At 43.2% G+C, this 21954-nt stretch overlaps 1 protein-coding gene across 2 annotated transcripts in view; it reads left to right on the top strand.

The window, feature by feature from the left end:
• Positions 1-21954, top strand: part of cntnap2a (contactin associated protein 2a) — a 319293-nt gene that overhangs the window by 140108 nt on the left and 157231 nt on the right. For both annotated transcript variants that reach the window (XM_047568711.1, XM_047568712.1), the window contains exon 3: positions 4401-4594. In XM_047568711.1, coding sequence (XP_047424667.1) covers positions 4401-4594 — 194 coding nt within the window. The remainder of the gene's footprint in view (positions 1-4400; positions 4595-21954) is intronic.

Below are 21954 nucleotides of genomic sequence, written 5' to 3'. Positions count from 1 at the left end.
AGATCTATCACTCTTCAACCCCCCAACCTCTGTCAAACTGCCCCCCCTCCCCCCATCCCCTCTCATCTCTCATCTGCTCTCCTTTTTCCAGATCCTCCCATAACCCCCAGTCTGACAGCATTTGCCCACCTCACCTCTCTGATCTATGCTTTCCTCCATCAACACCATCCCTTCATTTGTGTCCCTTGTTCCTCCGCTCACCTCTCACCCCGAGCAACTCTCTTCCCCCGTTGCCTTTTTTTAGCTATTAGAATATTTCCCAAATGCATCACTTCCCTGATCTTTTAAACCCGAGTTCCTCTCTCAACTTCAATCCATCTTTCTCTCTTTCCCATCTGTTCCTTTTGTTAACCCCATAACCCTAACACGCCTTCCACTCCCTCCTTCCTCTCAAACTGCTCTTCCCTAAATGTCGCCTTGTCCTTTCATTTACCTCTTCGCATCACATTCAAACGGACAGATGTTGAGGCTGCAAGGGTGGACTTTACCACTTGAAGGCTGATTTGTCCATGTAATAAATGCCATGATAATTATCAATATTATAAATATATAAATATTATAAATCTTCTCTCATGGCATTTAAAGCTCCTGTTGAAGTCCTCAGGCACGTGGATGTGAGGATGTGCTCGGACGCCTTTAAGATGTGCGGCGAAATCATTGTCACCAGGACACTTTACTAGAAAGAAAACAAAAACCTGCAGGAGTAGACAGGAGACGTACGCCGATCAGGCATAACGTTACTGACTGGAGAAGTTAATAACATTTAACATCTTGTGACAATTCAGCATTCTTCTGGGAAATGTTACTTAGACATGTGCCACCCACCTAGACCAGACCAGACACCTCCACCTCATAGCAATGACACTCCTTGATGGGAGCAACAACTCAAAAAACATGAAAGATCTGTAGGATGATCCACAGAGGAGGACCCAAAGGCACTCCCTACCAACATTCTGTTACCAGACATAATGACCATAATGTCATGCCTGATTGGTCTAATCCATTACATTAGTAAGAATAGATGCCAAAACGGAGGCGGGTGTAGATTTGGGTAAAGATGGTGGCAGAAAGAGCTTGAAGTGTGAGTCGGAGTAAGGTCATTGGATCTGAAGGTCCAAAACCATTGCAAACATGTCAGATCTGGAAAGTGGCATAGATGCAGAACAGTGATCCTAAACCATGTTTTTTCTTTTCTTTTTTTTTTTTTTTTAAGTTAGTGAGTTTGAATACCTGCTTATGTAGCACCAGAGTATTGCTGTGATGCATCCAGTTTGATCAGTGAAGCAGAGAACCCTGTATCGGAGATTGAAATCCGATTTACACCAACCGGCAACAGCCATTTAAGTGGCCTTGAACAATGGTGAAAATTTGCCAACTGCTTGCTTTGTTTCTCTCACTGGCCAGCAGTGGGAAAACTGCAATTCCGCTGCTCCTACAAGAGAGAGGGGGGTTAACAACGAAGGGTATGCAAGGATAGCTTTTTTCCTTTGTGAGCAAAGTTGACACCAGTGCGTAAAGAATGTCTCATTACTGAGACGATATTTTTATCGGATATGAGGCAACTGCCGAAACATCTTGGAACAATGAATGTGATTAAGATAGTGTGTTTGAGGAAGCAGAAACAGAGCTACGTATCTACGGCACATGTAGAGAGCTCAGCGTTCAGAAGAAGCTACGGAGGTCTCCACCCCTTCTGCACATCGCACATGTATTCTTCCACACTATTCTGTTCTCCCTTTCGTCTGTCTCTCTTCAGCCCTCGACTTTTCCAATCTTTGCTTTCTGCTCCGTGTCATCTGAAGCCACCGTTCCTGTCAGTGGTGCCCCTCATTAAGAGTTAGCGTTTGGGTTATCTCTTTTTCTCCAAGTTTCCTCACTTTTCCATCACCTTTACCTTAGCCGCATTGCATTTCTTTTTCCATCTCATCCCATCTCATCTCTGGCTTCCGCCGTACCACAGCAATAAAATCCTCTCTTATTACTCCCTTTTTCTCCTCACCTCATCCATCTCCCTTGTTTCCATTCGACCACCCCCTTCCACTCTCTTGTCACCACCGCACTCACCTTCTCGTCATTCTTTCCGACACCCCATACTCTGATCTTGTTCGAAGCGTCACACTGCCTCGGCCATTGTCTGCTCCGCTTGCCTTCTTAATCTTTATTTTCTGTTGTCTGTTTACTTATCACTACCACCCTGCCCCTGCCGGACCCAGTTCCTCAACCCCCCTCCCTGTCTAGCCCCCCCTCACCACACCTCCCCCTGATAGTGTTTTATCCCCCAAGGGAATGGCTTTGCTACAGCGGGTTTTTGAGGTATTGACGTTTCCACTGATATGGGCCTGGTTATCTGTCAAGTCCGGGGCTGGAGTGTAATGGCTCTGTAATTGGATAAGATATAGGATTTTTGTCAGTTGGGGCGGGGGGGGTGGGGGGGTACATTTCAACCACCCTCTATTTTATCATATGACTATCACCTCTCATGTCTCCTCCACTACGTTGGGTGCTATTCTCGCACTTCCGTGGTCTTATTGCTTTTCACTTTCCCCCCCATGTTTCTGTTCCACTCTGTTCCCCCGTCATTTTTAAATCAGACTCTCTCCCTCATTCGCACTTTCATCCCCTCAGTGTCTTATCTTTATATATGTCCTTTAGAAAAAGCCAGTAGTCAAGAATCAAAGGAGGCAGCCGTGACACGGCCGGCTCACACTCCATCCACCACCATTCGTCCCGATAATCATCTCGCAGTCACATTCTGTCACATGGTCTTTGGTACACTGGTACATCTTCAATGACCGATGCGTGCGTGCAAGTCAGTTCAAAAGTATGTCCATTTTCTGAAGTCCTGTTTTTTGGATTTGTATTCCACACGTTGGTTGGGCTGTCAGCAGCCAACAAGCACTACAATGATGACAGATACAATTTAGGTCAGGCAGATCCTTTTCAGCTATTTTTTTTCTTTTTTTGTCCCCGTCTATCTAGCAGTTGTGTTGCTCTTTTGTTTCCGCAACATTTAACCCGGGGCTCATTTAACCTGCGAGGTTCAGGGGAGTTTGACCCTATCTCAGGAAGATAACTGGAGGGTGCAAAGGGAGGCGAGTTTTAGAGGATCCATGAGTGTTTGTCTGGCAGTGGAGGCAGAGCTCTGAGGGCTCAGGCTATCACAAGGACTCCTTCTGCCAGTGAGTGGATTAGGAAACAAACACAGCCATCTATTCCAGCTGTCAAGGCGACGGCCATGTGAAAATGGCATTGAAACTCTTTCTTGATGTTTTCAGAGACGGTCATTTTCCGCAAAGCAATATATCACCTTGGTGGAATCTTTTCCAACTTTAATGCATCTACCCGAGAAGAGAATAACTTTCATTGTGTGTGCTTTCCAAATATATTTGACAGCCTTCTAAGCTGTATGAAAAAGGTAAAGGGGAGGACAAATCATCTTTATCTTTTAAACAAATCCTTCCCATAGGCTCAATGTCCAGTTTGAAACTAATTTTAAAATACGTATTAATGTTCGAGCAGAGTGAAATATTACTTTTTTTCTGCACTCTGTGCTGCACATATCAAACCAAAAGCATAGCTGGAAAGGAGAATTTGAAGCGAGGTAGCCATATGCAGCTCTCAAAGGCAACTGGACTCCAGTTCCAGCCCTTATTTTTAGACACACTATTTCCTGACCTGGATAACAGAAAACCGTCACTGACTAGTTGTCTGGAGGTTGTCATTTTTTGTTCACCACCTGGTCTGCTCACAATCTAATTGTGAGTTGCGTCTGAGGTGAAAACCTGACATATCTCTAGTCATAGGGATGGCAGTGGACAGCCCAGCATTTAGAAAATGTCACATTATGTCTTGCATATCGACATTAAAAAGGAATCCATCCTGAAATGTCACACATACTAATGCCATTCCTCCAGCAGTTGAGGTGCCTGCTGCATTGGAGGGTGAATAATTATATCAGAATGAGGAGAGCACACTCATCCTTCTTGTGTAACATCTTTATAGTCAGCAGGCTCTAACCCTGTATGCAAAGCTCTTAATAAAACATTACCTCTCCCATGCCGGTGCCTGTCTGGGTTCTCTGCTGGACACTGACCATTAATAATAGGATGGACTATAACCTTGTAACGACGCATTCTCTTTGTAAAATGTCATTATGGAGGTATCATGCTGCTTCTCTGCCTGTCTAAGACTGGAGAGCTGGTTACCCCGAACAGCAGCATCCTTCACTAATAGGATACAGCCTGCTAAAAAAATACATTTCCTATTTGTCACCATTTATTTGTTCACCCATCCCAGAGCAAAGCCATTGTTTTTCATGTTAAAGCATGTAGGTATTTGTGGAAAAAGACAGCCTTTTATGTCCCACCCGCTACAAACGATAATTCTTACCCTCTCCGCAGGTGCTGGTGGATGGTCACCTCTGGACAGTGATCACTACCAGTGGCTACAGGTGGACCTCGGCTCTAGAAAGCAGGTGAGCGCCATAGCGACGCAGGGCCGCTACAGCAGCTCCGACTGGACGACGCAATACCGCCTCCTCTACAGCGACACAGGAAGGAACTGGAAACCGTATCACCAAGATGGAAACATCTGGGTGAGTGAATAGGAGACCTTTACGGGTGTCTGCGTGTATATGTTGTTGGGATGATAAAGGTTCTGTACTGACCTTTTTTTTTATTCATGTAGTACTATAGACGACATTCAAACTGATTTCTAAATTATGGGAAATATTTATAAATTAGGTTTAGCTAGGGCTGGGTGGTACTTCCAAAAATGTATATCACGGTATATTTTAAAATTCTGACAGTATTGCGGTAAATCACAGTTTTTTGTTTTTTTTTTTCATGCATAATCACGTGTTCACAACATTTTCAGCTGGTTGACAGAGGAATTAATGCAGTAGATTGACTAAAGAAGGATTATTTTACTGTGATGATGAGGGACAACATAACAGGGACAATTATGATTTCATTTATTTTGTCATATTTATTCATATTTAACATATTTAAACTGCTCTTTAATGTCGATAGCAGTGCAATTGGCTACCGTAATAAATGTAGGGCACCGACAGGGCACCTTTGTTTGGCTGAAATTTAATTCTTTGGATCTTTCCATCTTCACCATGCCTCTCAGTGATGCAGTCGCCACGTGCATGTTTAGTAGCAACGTTCTGAATACATCTGTCTCACTAGCTTAAATCTCGCAGAGTGTAGCTAAGCATTTTTCTGTTATAGTCTTTGGAATAAGATTTTTATGGTAAAGAAAGATACTGTACCTGGTCCTGGATTTCGGCTGAGTTTCGTGGCTATTGCATTTTGCATGTGTTCAAAAAACGAGTTAGAGGGGGAATGTTTTACAGCAATATAAGACGAATTTAAGATTATTCATTCATTTCCTGTAACTGCATGTCCTCTGGTGGGTCGTGGAGAATCTGGAACCTTTTCCCAGCTGTCGTTGGGCAGGGTACACCGTGGTCAGGTCGCCAGTCTGTCGCAGGGCTAACACAGACAGACGGACAATTATTCACTCTCACGTGCACACCTATAGTCGATGTAGAATTCCAAAGTAGCTGGAGTACCTGTAGAAAACCCACACAGACACAGGGAGAACATCCCCAATCTACCCAGAACCTTCTTGTCAACCACTACACCAGTGTGGGACCCTCATTAAGAATAATAAATAAAAAAAAGATAAATGTTATCTTCTAATCTTTATTAAAGCCGTATTTTCACCCTGACCTAAATGATCATAGGTTTATTACGTCTGTTTGTACCAAATCTAGCATCACAGCCAAAGATCTTAATCAAGCACTGATGGGTCCTATGTACAGCACGCAACATTTCAAAACGAGCCATTAGCACTCATTTTCCTGGGACCATATGGACGTAATCTCTCTCTGTATTTCCCACGTCCCTTACTCCAAGCCAACACGTCTCCATCACGACAGTGTTAGTGAGCACTTGAGTGGGGCGCCTGACAACCCGTGGTCATTAGCTAATGGGTTAATGGCCCACACCATTCACTGTCGCTGTATAGAGGAATACCTACAGGTGATAACAGATGGGAGATGAGAGAGCAAGAATGGCCCTGTCGTGAATGAACGCTGATGCGCCGGGCCACACCGCTGAAATCGCTGAAATCGAAACCCTGGAAGCAAACGGATGAGGGCTGTTAGCACGGTTATCTCTAATGGTGGAGCTGGACAGCGTGTGTCTTTGTGTTGCGTTTTGCATTGTTTCCAGACCGTCTGATTCCCAGGACAGTTTTTGTGAGATAGAAATGTTGGTCAAGGACGTTAGTGGTAATTGCGCTAAATAATATGCCACATGAGATTTTTAGGTATCAGCTTTGAACTGGTTCAAAGGCATTATGCTTCTTTCGTTTGGATTATAAAAAGATTATAGACAAACATGTGTGTCTTAAGACCAGTTTCTGATAATGAAGCACACATAGCTATGCTGCTAATTAGTGAATCTATTATTGGACTTTTGTGTTTTAATTATATGCATAAAAATAGAAATCCAAGGCTGATCGCGCTCTGGATTTTGTTAGTTGCTACTCAGATATTGCATCTTTTTCACGGTTTATTTATTTATTTATTTATTTTTGTGTTGACAGGCTTGGGGAAAAGGTTTGCTGATACTCATTTTGAGCATTTTTTGTTTTTGCTTTATTGCTTTCCTCCTAGTGGGATACAGAGGTTTAGTGCACTTTGTTCAAAGTTGCATTTCCAGCGAAACATTATTATTATTTTTCATGCTGCATTTTTATTTTTTTTTATTTTTATTTGTTCTGCCAAGTTAAATATAGCCAGGCTCAGTTCTCACGCAGGCAGCAAATTTCACCACCTGCAGCCGTCTGGCACTTTCTTTTCTTACAGACACCCCTTTGTCAGTCAAGTTCTCCGAATTTGCTCTCCAATTAAGATTTTACTGTTAAAAACTGGCAGAAGAACAACTAAAAGCTAAAAGCATCCACTGGCATTAATGCATGTACTATGAGGATTGGAACAAATTGCTCGCACACTCTGAAACGCATTAGGATGTAATTACAACACCAGTCACCAACCTACTATGTAAGGATGTGTTTTGACAAATTTGACAGCGTTTCTTTTGTGATGCTTTAAGAAGTTTCCTTCCTGAGAGGGTGGATTCAGGTCAGCTTACACTGTGAATTATTCTGTAAATTCACTCCTGAACTGGGGCTGCTACAAATCTATCTTGCAACAAGAACATAACGAACTACCTTTTGAAGAAGCTGACAAAAAAAAAATGGATTACGCCTTAGGATTGTTCTGTCCCGAAAAAAAGCACGAAGCCTCCATATAAACTTAGGAACTTCATCAAACTTTGAGCGTGAGAAAATCTGATGGATCAAGTTTACTAATCTCGACTAAGAGAGGCAGAGTTGAGATGTCTTTTGTCAGCGTGGGTTTTCGCGCACACACTTTTTACCCATAGTGTATTTTTCTTTTGGCGCCCAATCATTTTTACGTCTTTTAGGGTTTTTTGAAGCGGTTGCACTGACACGTATAGATCTTTCACAGTTGAAAGTAAGTTAAGCTGTTGTTTTGGTGTGCTGCATCGTTACTGTTTGCCAGCTATTATTTATTCTGAAGTGTTTTCCCTCTGCCATTAACCCTGATTTATTGCCTCTAATATTTCTGCAAATACTCCAAAACGCATTCATCTCTCTTGTGTTATGTAGCTATTGCCGTTTCTTTTTTTGTTTTGTTTTTCCAGTTTTGCCAGATGTATGACACATATATTGCTTTTTAATTTATTGCCAGTGTTACTCAAAATATTGCTTATGTAAACAAATAGAGAACCAATAATTTAAAGCTGCGCATATACCATCAATAACACATGCATTAACAAGCAAAAATAGAGCATGTTGTTTCTTCCCGTCTCATTTAGAAAACGCCACAGCTTAGCAGCAGTCTACATGTACACCTTTTTTTTTTTTTGTCGAGTGTGTGTCTGATATGTGGTGATAATATTGGAGCAATCAGTGCCATTGATCAAAGGGACGGGTGCTGATGATAGCAGCGTACATGAGGGTGAAACATTAAGTTGGCGTAAGCACCCTACCATCAGCCCCGGTTACAGCCCATTCAATCCTATTCGGCTCAGTCCCATTCACCGCTGGATGAGGCTCACACACACACACGCACACACACAGCGATCCCCAGAGAGAAAACCACCTGTCTTGCACTTTTATGCATGAAGGTTTCTATTGAGAAACCTTTTGGGAAACCAATCGCCGCCTGCCATTACTCTACGCTCTACAACTTCCCTCTTTCCCTTACCTGAGAGGACAACATTTTAGTCGGGCCAGAACTGTCAGTGCTGGCGTGGCGGTATAACTCACTGTGGGATAATTGGTAAAGACCGGGCGGCTGCAGTATTGGTTTTGTGAAAAATAATGTTTTTAATTCCACACTAATGTACTACTGAGGAGTCGCAGTGACACTGATGAATGACTGTGATAATTAAAATACCAACTGCTATAGCGGAGGACGATGCCTCAAAGGCCGACTTGCAAACTTGAATTAATCATTTACACGGTAATCATACCGAGAATGGAACATTCTTTGGCTGGATGTATGCATAGATATTATTTTACTGAGCTCTTACCTTAATAACACGTTTAACAGTACTGGCGGGCATTTGTTTAGACCGATAACTCCACATAGTGCTGAATTTATTCTCTGTTTAACACACCGGACAAGCCAGTGATATTAATACTGCTTTTTAAAACAGCTTTGGGAATTTGGAAAACTCAGTGACAGGTATCAATTTGTCAATGAAATGCTCTGGAGACCTTTCAAGTAATAGTTTTTTTCAGTTGTCCATCAGTTTCAGTGTTAAAGAATTTGATCCCACAGTTAGTTGAATGATTGAACATAAAAAACTAAACATTCTCTATTTGGTAGCACATTAAACCTCGTTCTCTATTTCTCTGCACAAACTTGTTTACTATACTTCTTACTTAGTGCCAGCAGGCTCTGACTCACATGGCAATATTGCTTATTCATGTGGAGAAGAAGCTGGAAGCTGAAAGCACACCAGGTCAGTTGACAGTAATGTATGTATCCAATAAACTTGCTCAGCCACGGCCGCAAATCTAAAGCTGATACAGCATCAAAAGGGGACATGTTATGAATGGTTTCTCGCTGAGCAATTGTTAAACATGGTATGAATTAATGCAACACCATACGACTGATTTGTCTTACTGTCAAGGAAAAAATTTCATATGTACATTTGTGCGTTCAGGTGTCAGAAGTCACATTCTTCAATAAATCCCGACAAATCTAGTGAGGGCCACACAAAACGCTGGAAACCACCAAAGCTAGACCGACAAATATAAATGAAGTCTGTTCAGGAGGAGAGACATGGCCGTCAAGTTGATGGATGCAGCGGAAAGTGCAATACCACACGTGTTCTCTAGAGGGCTGCTCCAAAAAATGATCTAGTTCCAATACAGTTGAATTTTAACAGTTACTGTTTTTTTTTTTTTTTTCAAAACATTAAAGATATTTGTGTAATACCATTCAAGGAAAAGTAATTCCACTATATTAGCCGACTACTAGCACGTAGCACAGCAGCCCAAGCTAACACGGTAGCCAACCAACATGGCGACCGGGGGGCTCCACTTTAGGCTTCATCTTGCTCCTCAGAAATCTAATGTGTGATGTCACGATACAGTAAATGATTCCAGTTCGTTCATACAGTATACTATATATTACAAATAGTTAACTCCTCTCATTAAATGCTACAAGTCAATAAAGAAATGTCTTATTGTATTGTTAGGTACTCCTCCTGTTCTTCTTCCTCCCGTTCAAATATGATCACTTCTGGCTCAAAAAAAAAAAAAAAAAAAAAAAACTGTTTATAGTATTGTGTTTATAGATGTAATTCTGTGATACATTTATAGTACTTGTCAACACCAAACTGAATAATACAATGGGAAGACCTAAAGTAAACATTTTACTATAAAATGAGATCATAAAGTTTGAAAATATGAATAGTGATGCTCACTATTTTATAGTGATGGACACCCAATTACTAGTCTTGTTTTCTTCCCAGCTGGCTTTGGAGACATTTTGCCTTATGTTTGAAGAAATTAGTCCTTACAGTTAAAACGTATGGAAAGTGAATTTTGATAAATTCTTTACAGATCAGCTAATGAAACAAGTATCATACAGAGGTAGGTAGTTTCTCCATTGTTTACATCCTGTGAGATGGACGCGGATTTATGTGCTGCGAAGGAGCGCTGCTCATGCAGTGTTCATTTTGAATTGGACAAACATCGCTGCATCCTGCAGTTCGTCCAAGTAACGAGACCCCCTGGCTGCTCTAACCCATGACCCACTGGTTGAATTTCAGACAAGTGGTGCATTTTCCAGTTTGACATGGCCGACATTGAAAATATGGTGCCGGCCAAAAACAGTGCGCCGGCACGGTCTGAAAAAAAGAGGCGATGTTCCAAAATGGGACACGAAATAGTTAACTGGTATTAAAGTATGAAAATGTTTTTGTTTGGCGGGGCTCCACAGTTTGCAAGATGCGATTGCGGCTGATACATGAGAGAAAGTGCAAAGACGCTAAAAATAAAACAAGATGTTTTCTGGCCTGATGATGTCAAGTTCAAAGCTTGGTCAGAGCCAGCGCCTCACTGATGGTACTGAATGGACACGAAAGACGTCCGAAGTGCCAAAATCATTCCTGAACTGTAAATGTCTTGTACAGGTTATCCATATCTATATACACCCTATGATTTGGAGTAACCCATGGTTACACTACTTAATTACTCTGTACATGTGCGATGTAGTATTAAAGCAGCTACAGTGCTAAGCAACTGTGCGGGAGCTTCGCTGTGAAGGGGATTGGAGGTTTGATCAGGTGAGATGCCGGGGGTGTGACGCTGACGCTCAGAAACAGTACCCGGTCATGCTTTGTTCCACTCAGTGCGCTACAGGCTGTATATAAACTGAAGCTAATGATGCTGAAATGAGCATGTGCAGGCTGGTGTGGAAGTGTTTGTGGTGTTTGTGGGCGCTCGCGCAACTGCCTTCGCGCGCCCCGAACAAACGCCAGCGCGTGTTCTCGAGAGGGCAGAGCTGCTAGACTGAGGTTCGTCAGGTAAATGAATGGTGAAGTGACTGTGTCTCAGAGGTGAGGACTAATTCGGTTTCAGACGCTTCAGAGCATGCACTGATAAATCATGCACCTGGATTTATGCGCCGGTGGACTGCGTTTTGTTTCTCTCTCTTCCCCCCTTTCTCCGCGTGTCAGTCTGGTGTTCATTTCACTGTTCTTTGCCCGGGTGCCGCCGAGCGCCTCGGAGCCCGCTCGGTTGTCTTCAAGACAAGGCTTGTTAATGAGTTAAATTCAGACTGGGGAAGGTAAATGGAAGGCGGCATTACAATAAGCAACCCCTACCAGTCTTAATTCATTAACTTAATTTGTGTATTTAAGTGAAAAATCCGTCTGAAATTACTTCGAGAGATTGTATCTTTACGACTGAACCAGTTCTATTTAAGCTGATTTGCGTGCTTCGGCAAAACTGCCCCATCAGCATACCAAGACATGTCAAATGAGTCGGTGGCTGGAACAAATGAATCAGTGTCACATCAGATTTACAATAGAGACAGAAAAAAAAGCAGTTAAGCCGTAAAAGCACCAGGAAGAAATGGAGATTGAGCTCCACTTGTACTCGAGAAAACACATACTTACCTCCCTACTAGTCTGAGAGCTTGCAACTTTACTTTTGAGAGAGTTCGTTTTGCAGCTTGATTTGTTTATGTCCAGTATTTCACCCCCACTTCTGAGAAAGGGAAACAACAAGAGGAATCAGAATAAAGAGCTCACTTGTAATTAGTAGTTTTATCATTTATTTGTTTTTCCTGCTGTAAGGCTTAAATTGTCCTCTGCATTTTCCGACATCAAGCGCCTCGTACATTTACATTTCAGGCTTTCGTCCGACACTTTAATTGAGATGGGAAGAAGAAGTAGGTGTACATTAGTGCAGGGGACAAGAGATACTGCAGTAAAGTGAGGCACAGCACTAAAACAAGGAGGTGTCCAAGGTAAGAAAGAGTGTTTCGACTATCTTGTATTAATGTGCTCGTAAAGATGCATGAAGATACAAGAAGGAGAAAGTGTTTATTTGTAACAACATCAGAAAACAAGAGGCAGGTGAGTGCGAAGTTCATATGTTTTCTTTTAGTCGCGTATGCATCTTTGTAACTTTATACCTTGCCAGTATATTCATATTCCCCACGTCTTTGTCCTTTGTTCTTCACCTGACAACAGTGCAGACAGGATAAGACTAGAGACAATAATGCAGGACACATCACAAAGACTAGGGCCACAAGTTCTCACGATGCCCTGCCATTGGCTAGAACACAACTGCTGACTCTGTGTGTCTTAACCTCAATCCTGCGTTCATACTGCGAGTGACAAAAGCTGCATCTCTGTTGGTAAAGCCAGCAGCATCGTCGTCAAGTCATCGTTGGGGTGTCCATCAAGATCAGCCACAACATCAAAACCACTGCCAGGAGAAGTAAATGACACTGAACACCTGCTGGGAAACATTTGGACGTGGCACTCGTGTGCTCTGTGAACCAATCAGGCGTAACATTATGACAGGAGAAGTGAATAACATTGACCATCTTGTGACAATTCAATGTTCTCGGACTTGGCATTTGTGTGGTTGTAACCGGGACATGTGCCACCCACCTAGACCAGACGAGGCAACCCCACCCCATAGCAATGACACTCCTTAGTGGAAGCAGCCATCCCAGAAGGATTTAGCCTGACACAGACACAACAGCCATTTAGGAGGCACAAGGGAGACCTACACAATATTAGGAAGGTGGTCATAATGTTGTGTTTGATTGGTGAATAGTTGGAGCCAGCTCAGATTTTATGTCACACGTCTCGTCCAGCTTGTATTGACAAGTTCCGGATGTCAGCTTCATATCTCCACCTTACATGGACAATGTGTCACAGCTTAAGAGACAGAACACAGAGGAGACAGAGAAACTCGTACGGCTTGCGAAGGTCCCTAGCTTGATAACATGATATTTTTTTTATTTTTTATTTTCTAACAAAATAAAACACCCAGATGAAGATAACATCATGCGAATGAATTGGGTCCTCCTTATAAATTTTATATCTAACTGGCAAATCTGCAGCCTGCTAAATGTCAACTTGTTATTGAGTGATCGGTTGGGGGTTTCTTCTCATCTTAGCAGCAGGGCTGCTATAATTTCACTCTCTATTTTACTATGCTTTAACAAGTATTTGTTTTAATGCTTGAAAATGTCACATCGCGATAATCCTTTTGAAACTTCACTTGTGAGGAGCCTGACATTACTGAAGCACAGATTGCTTTCATTCGCTTATTACGCATTTTGAATAAAAAGGTGTGTTTGTATTTGCCACTGTGATGATATCAGGACTAGCAGATAGGGAGCTGTTAGGTAAACAGAAATATGTGACTTATTGGTTCCAATTATAGCTGCGGAATCTACCTTACATCCAGACGCGTACGGCCGCGGATAGAAAGGGCCTGCGGATTAAATGATCACACAGAAAATGCCAGTGTTGTTCTGCACGGAATGTATTTAATCTCTTTTCTTTTTCAATTGTTCTGGAGACAGTGCAAGTCCATTATGAAACGTTATCTGAAGATGAATGACTCAAGGTAATGAGTCAAGTCACAGATGGAGATGATCCATAGCTACCACCCAAGCAGCAGCCGGTACCAGCTAATGAAATGAATTGGGGCGGCGGCCAGGGAATCAAAGAGGATCCAATTGCGTCAGAGGAACTGAGCTTCACTCATTTGAGCTTTAGCATTCAGTTTGATGTTCGTATTTACAGGCATTACCTGTCGGCTTTGATGGCGACTTCTATTGACCCAGCCATAAATTCCTTAAAGAGGTCATCAGGCACCCACGAGCAAAAGAAAAACATGCCCGCACACAAATTCGCTCACTGCTTCAGACCAACAGCTGCAGGCCGCCGTAAATGAATTATCACATCTTGTGTTAAATTGGAAAATGTGTGCATTCAATTGATCAGATTACAGAGGAACACACCACTTCCAGCCACAGAAAATGTTTTCTTATTCTTCCTTTTCTTTTCATTTAGATTGATATGATGCATCTTCTAAGTTTGCGCTCTGCATCTTGATTTTCCGCCGCGGCTTCACAGAACATCAGCCTCTTTAATGTCACTTCACGATGTCCCTGATAGAGAGTTAAGTCTAGAAATTAAAAGTTGCTGAGCGTGAATAACATGGGCGATGAATTCAAACAGATAAATGGTACGCTTCCCTGTGGCTCATGAAAGTCTTGTTTGGTGCGACTTAAGTGGCTGCTATGAAATATTAATAGCTCTGTGATGAACGTGTCCTCGCGCGGACGGCGGACAAAGCGCTGGCACCGAAAAGGTCAGTGAAATTTCCCTTCTGCCTGTCTCAGTGCTTTCTGGCGGCGGTATCGAATGCTCCGTCGCGCCCGTTTTATTTCAGCGGCGCACAGACGGCGCCCTAATAAACACTCAAGAATGAAACTTTTTTTTTATCGAGCGCGCGAGGCTGTCAGTGATGAGTGGCGTCTATCTGAGTCGTTTTGCCTGACAGAAGCTGCCGCTTTCCTAAATGGCTCTCGTGGGTCTTACAACTAATGTCAAGGTTCTGAGTCGGGAGGTGCACGTGGCGTAAAGAGGAGTCGGACGTGGATGTGGGAAGATTTTGGCCGCCACTAGCGTGGAATGAGCTATTTTGCAGTGGCGAAGGCAAGCAAACCCTGCTCCATGTGGTGTGTGGTGGGTTTTTATAGCAGAGCCAGCAAGGCAGCCTTCACTCCATCAGTGTTTAGCCCCTGATGAGCAGAGGGGAGAGAAGGCGCCAAATGTTCACAGCCGGAGTAATGGGCTCTTAAAACTATATTCTTTCTCTTTCTGTGTGTGTGTGTGTGGATTTAAGGGGGTGGGTGTGACGCTAAAGTGTTTCTTGACTTTTAGACAAGCTTTTTTTTTTTTTTTTGAATTGCTCTGCAGTAATTAATCAGCCAAAAAAGGCAGCGTGCGCAGTGTATGAAAAAGTATTGGCGCGAACTGTCCTGGAAGCCCTCCTCATTTTGTCCCCTAATATTGTATGTGAAGCAAAGAAATGATTCCATTTCCCTTTGTGCCCACCTCTTCAATAGCCCCCTTTTTAGCAGGTGAGGGCAGTTAATGAGAGACTGAACCGAAGCTCTGACACACAGATATAGCGGATACAAAGGGACATAATAATGTACTGGCTCCCTTGAAATAACAGGAAAAAAAAAAAAAAAAAAAAATGTTGGAAGCAGCTCGCCTGCACAAATAAAACACGCATTAGAGCCTTTGATGTAGAGAAATCAACAAAGGTGCACAGAGCGGCAGACTGACATGCAATAAATGGTCAGGATGAAAAGGGGAGACGTGACAGTGGCTTCTTGGAGACTGAAGTGTGGAAAAAAAGGCAGATTTCTGAATGTTTACAAAGATGGATAAACCCTCGTGGGGAGAAGTTTCTGCAGGTGCAGCATGCGTGGGTGCATGACTCCACCTAAGTCATTTAAAACTGGGAGAAGTGGTGGAACTCGAGTTGTGCTGCTGAGGGCAGGTGACATTGTCCATGTACATGAAAGGGGAAATTAGCGGTAGACATCGACAATTTATGTTTTTTCCTTACCAGGCTGGTTATTTGTGCTGTGATGCTGGGCATTTTAACATGGCACGAAAACGGCACTGTTTGTTTTGCATTGCTTCAATGTTCTTCTTAGTTGTTCCTCTGATCACGGCATGATATCTAGATATTAATCCCCCTGTTACCTTTCAAATTTCTTTCATCCTTTTCCTCCAGCAATTTAATGATCCAGAACTAGAAATAGGTTTTCATACCAAATGTTATAGAGAATCATCTCTATAACATTTGGTATGAAAACCTATTTCTGTTATCGAGAATAATAGCACACACTATATTATGTCCAGGGCCAGTGTCTGTGTATGTGTCAGGAGCCCAAAGGCTACCATCGTCTATCCAAATGTCCCCATATACTCCCCTCTAAATTTGTTATTTCAAGTATGTTATTTCTGGTTGATGGTGTTATAAAGAGCTCAAAGGATGATTTGATGCCTTGGACACGGTTGGTCCTGGAGCCATTCTGATGTCATTAGCAGCACAGCACTAAGTCCGGACCATAATGTCTTTCCTCTTTTGGAGGGTAGTGTGTTTACTGGTGGTTTAGAGACCACAAGAGGGTCTCATTCTCATCAGAGGAGGATGTCTTACTGTCAGAGTCCTCCTCAACGACGTCCTCTGTCTCAGACACAGAGTGTGCAGCTGTGCAGATTTTTAGATGTTGCTTCATGTTGCTGTTGTGTGAGTTCTCAGTGTGTTGCTATGTTGCTATGTTTATGTTTACCTAATTGTCCCCATTAAATTAAAAAAAAAAAGATGTTAATCATATATTTAAACACATTGAATATTGTCAAATTGACCACAAAGATAATGAGGGTTAAATGCAACATCCCAAATCCCAATCCTAAAACTTATTGAACTCCATTATGTACAGTTGCAGTTAGAACAAAATTAGACTAAATGATGATGACATTCCTGACAAAAGAGAGAAAAAAGATGGTAGAACAAAAGCCTTACAGGATATAGTGTAGATCAACTTCCTTACTCGGCTCATTCAGCCTGTCAAAATGTTGTAGACCCTGATCAAAAAATCCATTTGGCTTCTGCCTGCAGCAGAACTTGGTTGTGGTTTCCACCCCTGGCGGGAAGCTTGATTGACTGTGTAGCCCGGAATTTTAATTCTGCCAGCAAGTGTCAGGAAGTGGTTAGAGGAGAAGAAGAATGTCTCCAGCTGAGGCGATATGTTGGTGGAACCGGGGTGAGAACCGGGCTCCTCGGCTGTTTGAGCTGCAGCCCTCTGAGAGGCGTTACAGATGTACAAGAGCGCGGACAAACAGACTGAAAAAAACGCTTCTTTCCGAGAGCCATCACCACCCTGAACTCTCACATACAACAACCCCATCCATCAACATAATGTATGATGTGCAATATAGACTTTTACTGACACTGATGCTGCTGTTCTATTTTTTATGCCCTAACATTTTTACCGCTGCTGCTGTCTGTCAGTAAAATATATTTTCACATTTCTATTTCTCTTCTATTCTATTCTAAGGCGAGTTCTAAGGCAGTCTTCAACCTAGCGTTGTTTTAAAACCATTTAAAAATTCATGATTTAAATTAAGCATTACTCGGGATTTTCATGGCACAGGAAAGGCACATTCCCCACACAAACACGACCGTCCGCGAGGGCTTCACAGAAATACAAATTTCTCTATGGCCCTTCTGTTTTGTCCCGTACACTTGTCAATAAAAACAAAAGACCAGACCAGGCAGGACTGATTTCCCCTGCCTGTTCCGAAAGGAGCGCATGCCAGCCCACGCGCGCACGGACACATATACAACACAATGGCCCCGACTGGGCCGGTCTAACAAAGGGGTCCAGCAGCAACAAGCAAATGCCAGAAAATAGCTTTCACTTGTTGTTTTCTCAGTATCTGGAGATCTGTTCTCTGGAAAGGCCTGTCTCTGGCTGTCAAAACAGAGACACACAAATGTAACGATAGATTTTCAGTGACACACAAAAAGATGTACACAGACAGAAAGGACATTCAGGAAATGAAAAAACATGCAGTCAGGGAGAATAAGAAAGCGAGGGAGAATTGCGTCGAGGGAGAGCGGCTGAGCAGCAGTTAGATAATGGACGTATTTGTGTGTGTGTGTGTGTGTGTTTGCCAGGGTAAGTGCACGGCACGAGAACTACCGACATGCATATCCCTCTTGTTTACAGGGTGTGTTTTTGTGTGTGCGAGCCGGAGCAGACCACGAGGATATTTGTTGACCTGCCGTCGAGAAGTGATTGGCTTGTTCTTCCCTGAGTGACAGCAGCTCCGGTGTTCCAAGAGGCTCTCCTCTTTTCCTCCTCGTTATTTTTGTTTTCCAAGATTTTCTTCTGCCAGTTTTCCTCCACTGATCTCAGGGTTTGCTAAAATCGCGTGACAGCTCCGCTGCATTTTTGATCTTCAGTAACTTTTAGGACATGTTCAGTTTGTTTTTAATATTCCTCCTCGCGGGAAGCGAGCTATCTGAGGGTTCCCAAATGAACCGCGCACGCCGCACGCAACGCCAGACTTTTAAAGTTACTTTGCCGAACTAAATAAATACGTTTCAGGCGAAAAGTTAGAGGCTCCGCACAAATGGCGAGTAAAATCTGACAATTACCTCGAGCACTCTGTGGCCTTTGTTGCTGTAAATTACCTGAATTCTTCATTAGAGGAAACGTCAAAGCGTCTAAGCTCTTAAGTTGCCTTACACTTATGCGCACACAAACCCCAACGTACGCTGTCGTCGTGCATACACACACAGAAACACACACACACTATATGCAAACATTTCCAATTACCCATCGGTTTGCTGGTTAATGATTTGACTTTGGAGGAGAGGGAATTAAATGGTTCACTAGGCAGTCTTTTGCTAGGTGTTCAGCATCCGCGGCTTTTTCCTCATCTTCATCCGCCTCCTCTCTTCGCCATCCTGCCGCCTGCCCTACGCTCTGCATAGTAATGCTTTTGAATTGAGCTGTTCATTCAGCCAAGCACAGATAAGTGCAGAATAGCTGGGTGAACACAATGGAGAAATAAAAGAAAAATTGGGGTGGAGGGTGAATCTTTTGGGCGGAGACAAAAAAATGGTTTTGTTCTCTTTTCTCTCTTATATACCTTTGCAAGGGTACTGAGAGGAAGGTGGCTAAAATAAAAAAAAGTCCTATGCATGCAGTCAGCCAAATACTAAGAATATATCATTTTTATTTCTATTGTTACTCCACGAAATAAGCCGATGTGTGATATCAGGTTTTAACATGGCTCGCTGACGTAAATTGCAAGGCAGCCTGCACGCGGTTTAGTGTGTGTATGTGCGCATACGTGCAGGAATTTGTGCGTAGAATTTGATATGCTTCCAAAAATCCCGCGCATGGACCGTGTTCCCATTTTGGAAACAGCGGGACGAACAATGCAACAGAGGGCGAAGGATGAAAGGGAGAGAAGAAAAGACCCGAGATGGATTTCGGTGGAAAGAGCTAAGAAATGTACAAACAGCACCACGGGGTAGTCACTCGCCCAAGCGATATCTCAGTTTTGGTTGAAATCTTTTGGCGATTCCGCCTTCAGATGCTCCTCTGATGTCCCGGCATGTTGTTGAATGGTGCGGTATAACTGTGAACTTATTCACATGGGCTCGTGGGTTTTGGGACGCATGAATTAAAGAGTAAAAGTAGTGGTATGCGGTATACGTCTTTCAACCATTCCTCAGAGGCTATTTGAAATTAACTGGAAGCGAATTTGCACGTTTATAAATTTATGTTTCGTGTAATTTTAATGTGTTCATTGCTAAATGATAAGCTGAAAGTTTTTCGGGAAGTTTATCCAGTATATTTTACATACACTTGTGTAGAGACGCCTCTTGATCTCGTACAGTATTTATGACTATTTATAGATGAGAGATGCCATAGCTGTCATAAAGGACCCATTCAGGAAAATAAGGAATGACACTTATTTCCTGCCCCGGAAATCTATTCATGTAGTTTTTACGGTTGTTCACAGGCTGATACCGACTGAATGTTGCGGCATCCTCTCAAAAACAGCACAGCTGCCCTTGAGCAAATCACTTAACCCAGATCTTCGGGACCTGTGCACCCGCGGAGCGTAGGATCTGCAGTTAAAGCGCGCTGAAAGGCTCCCTGATGAGTCATGTGGAGCAGTGTGAATTTGAAGCTGGGAACTAATAAGTGTTTGTGTTTTCAGTTAACCTCTCTTCCCTGGAAAAATAAAGATTAAAAATGAAAGTGATGGGAGAGGCACAGAGGAGACGGAAACCCTGTTTCACCTTGCGTCCTCTCCCCGGCTACGGCTGAAGTTCAGTGGCACCGAGCTTGGCGTGAACCCTTGACCATCTCCTCCTTTGCAGATAGCATATCTTCAGGGGTACACACTTGGGTCACTGAGGAGTCAGCTCAAAGCACTGAGTTTTTTTTTTTTTCCTTTCTCCTTCTTCCCCCCTCACAGTCACCCTCTGCCCGGCCCGCTCCGTGTCTTATCTGGAATAACACATGGCTGTCTAGTGTCTTCCTCCCGTCTAGTTACCTGCTTGGCTATTAATGAAGCTTCTCCCCGGTGGTTTGTGCCAACTGTTGTGTGCATATGTGCGCCGGAGAGAGGCGAGGGGCGCAGGGTTGCGGCGCGTGTGTTTATTTCAGAGTGGAAGGGGGAAGCGCAGAAGTGGAAAGAGTTCAGGGAGTGTGGTGAGGTGGATTAGTGGGCGGTTGGAGAGCCTCTTCGTCATGTGCAAGATCAAGTGAAGGGAGAGAGACGCTGGGCGAGAGGAGCAGAGGAGACGAGGAAAGAGGAGATGAAAGAGGGAGGTTGGGTTAAAACTATGTGTCTCTCTGAGAATGTGTGTGCGTGGGGTGCGGGGTTCCTGGTCTGGTCTGGTCTAGGTGGGTGGTACGTGTCTAAGTAACATCCCCACGAATGCCAGGTCCAAAAGTTTCCCAGCAGAACATTGAATTGTCACAAGATGGTCAAAGTTACTTACTTCACCTGTCATTGTGTTATGCCGCATCGCTTTACAGAACCCTAAACGTTTAAGGTCCTGCATACATCTGTGAAATGCTCCATCTTTTTTTTTTTATCACCTAAGTGTACGGTAGATCTTCTGGCCATGTTGTACTGGTTGACCCTCACAGTTTACTACTAGGAAGTGATCCAGTCTTTGAAGCTGTGGCTCCAACGGACCTTGAATTCTGTGTGGATTCTTGTGGTTCTTGCCTTTTAAACGTCTTCCTCTGTTGCTGATTTGTCTTTCTTTATGTGTTGCATATCTACAATATTTTTTGCTCCATTAAATGCGGTATTGTGAGTCAATATTCATATTATCTCTTTCCCACTATATAGCTGAGCATTCCCAAACAGATCTTGAAGGCGTCATTCACACGCGTCTTACCATTATTAACAGCCACACGGCGCAAAAATCATAACAAAGTCATTTTCAAATCAAAACAACTGGAGTGAATTCAGTCAGGAGGCGTAATCAGTAACCTGTCGTTGAGAACTGACTCCAAATCCCAGCACTGTAATTACTGTATGCATGGAACAGCACATGAAAGAAGCCCATGCTGTCACGCTTTGATAATTACAAAACCTCCTGCACATGTCCTGATCTGTAATTAAGGATGTGGAAATCGCTCTTTTTCGGGGGGAGATCTGCGCGCGTTTGATACGGTCCATGCAAGGTATTAGTTTTGCGTGGAGGCTGCAATAAAACAGGCACACGAGGCAGTTTCCGTAGCCGTTTACTCGGCAAATTGCTCATTCTCTCCCTTCTGGTGTGTCTCAGCTCCCTGTTTCATTCACAGCGCAGATTTCAGAGCGAACCCCTGTTCTTTGAGGTCAAATATTTTGGGTCCATTACGTGCGCCTCGCCGGCTCAAACTGACCAGAGCTGACAGGAAAAGCGGCCTCACAAGTCTGACGAGACGGGAGGAAGAATGCCGTACGAGTGTGTGGCTCCTTTAAGGAACCCGCTCTTAATGAACAAATTGTTCACACACGCGTCACACAGCTATTAGTCATGGGACAGGATATTTTGTGGGGGGGGTGAAGTCAGGTGCACTGGCCCTGAAAGATGCCCTCAAAATTACTGATGACCCACGATGACATTACGTTCTAATATGTTTTCAAGGTGCCTTGTGAAAAAATAAATAAATCATTGGTTTGTAGAGAATCAGTTGTTGACAGTGTTGTAAACCAAGCCTCTGTTACTAAATATGAACTGATG

This window comes from Mugil cephalus, chromosome 18 (assembly GCF_022458985.1).
Source record: "Mugil cephalus isolate CIBA_MC_2020 chromosome 18, CIBA_Mcephalus_1.1, whole genome shotgun sequence".
Lineage (NCBI taxonomy): Eukaryota > Metazoa > Chordata > Actinopteri > Mugiliformes > Mugilidae > Mugil > Mugil cephalus.
Note: the sequence above shows the minus strand (reverse complement) of the source record. Positions and strands in the feature narration are given on the sequence as shown.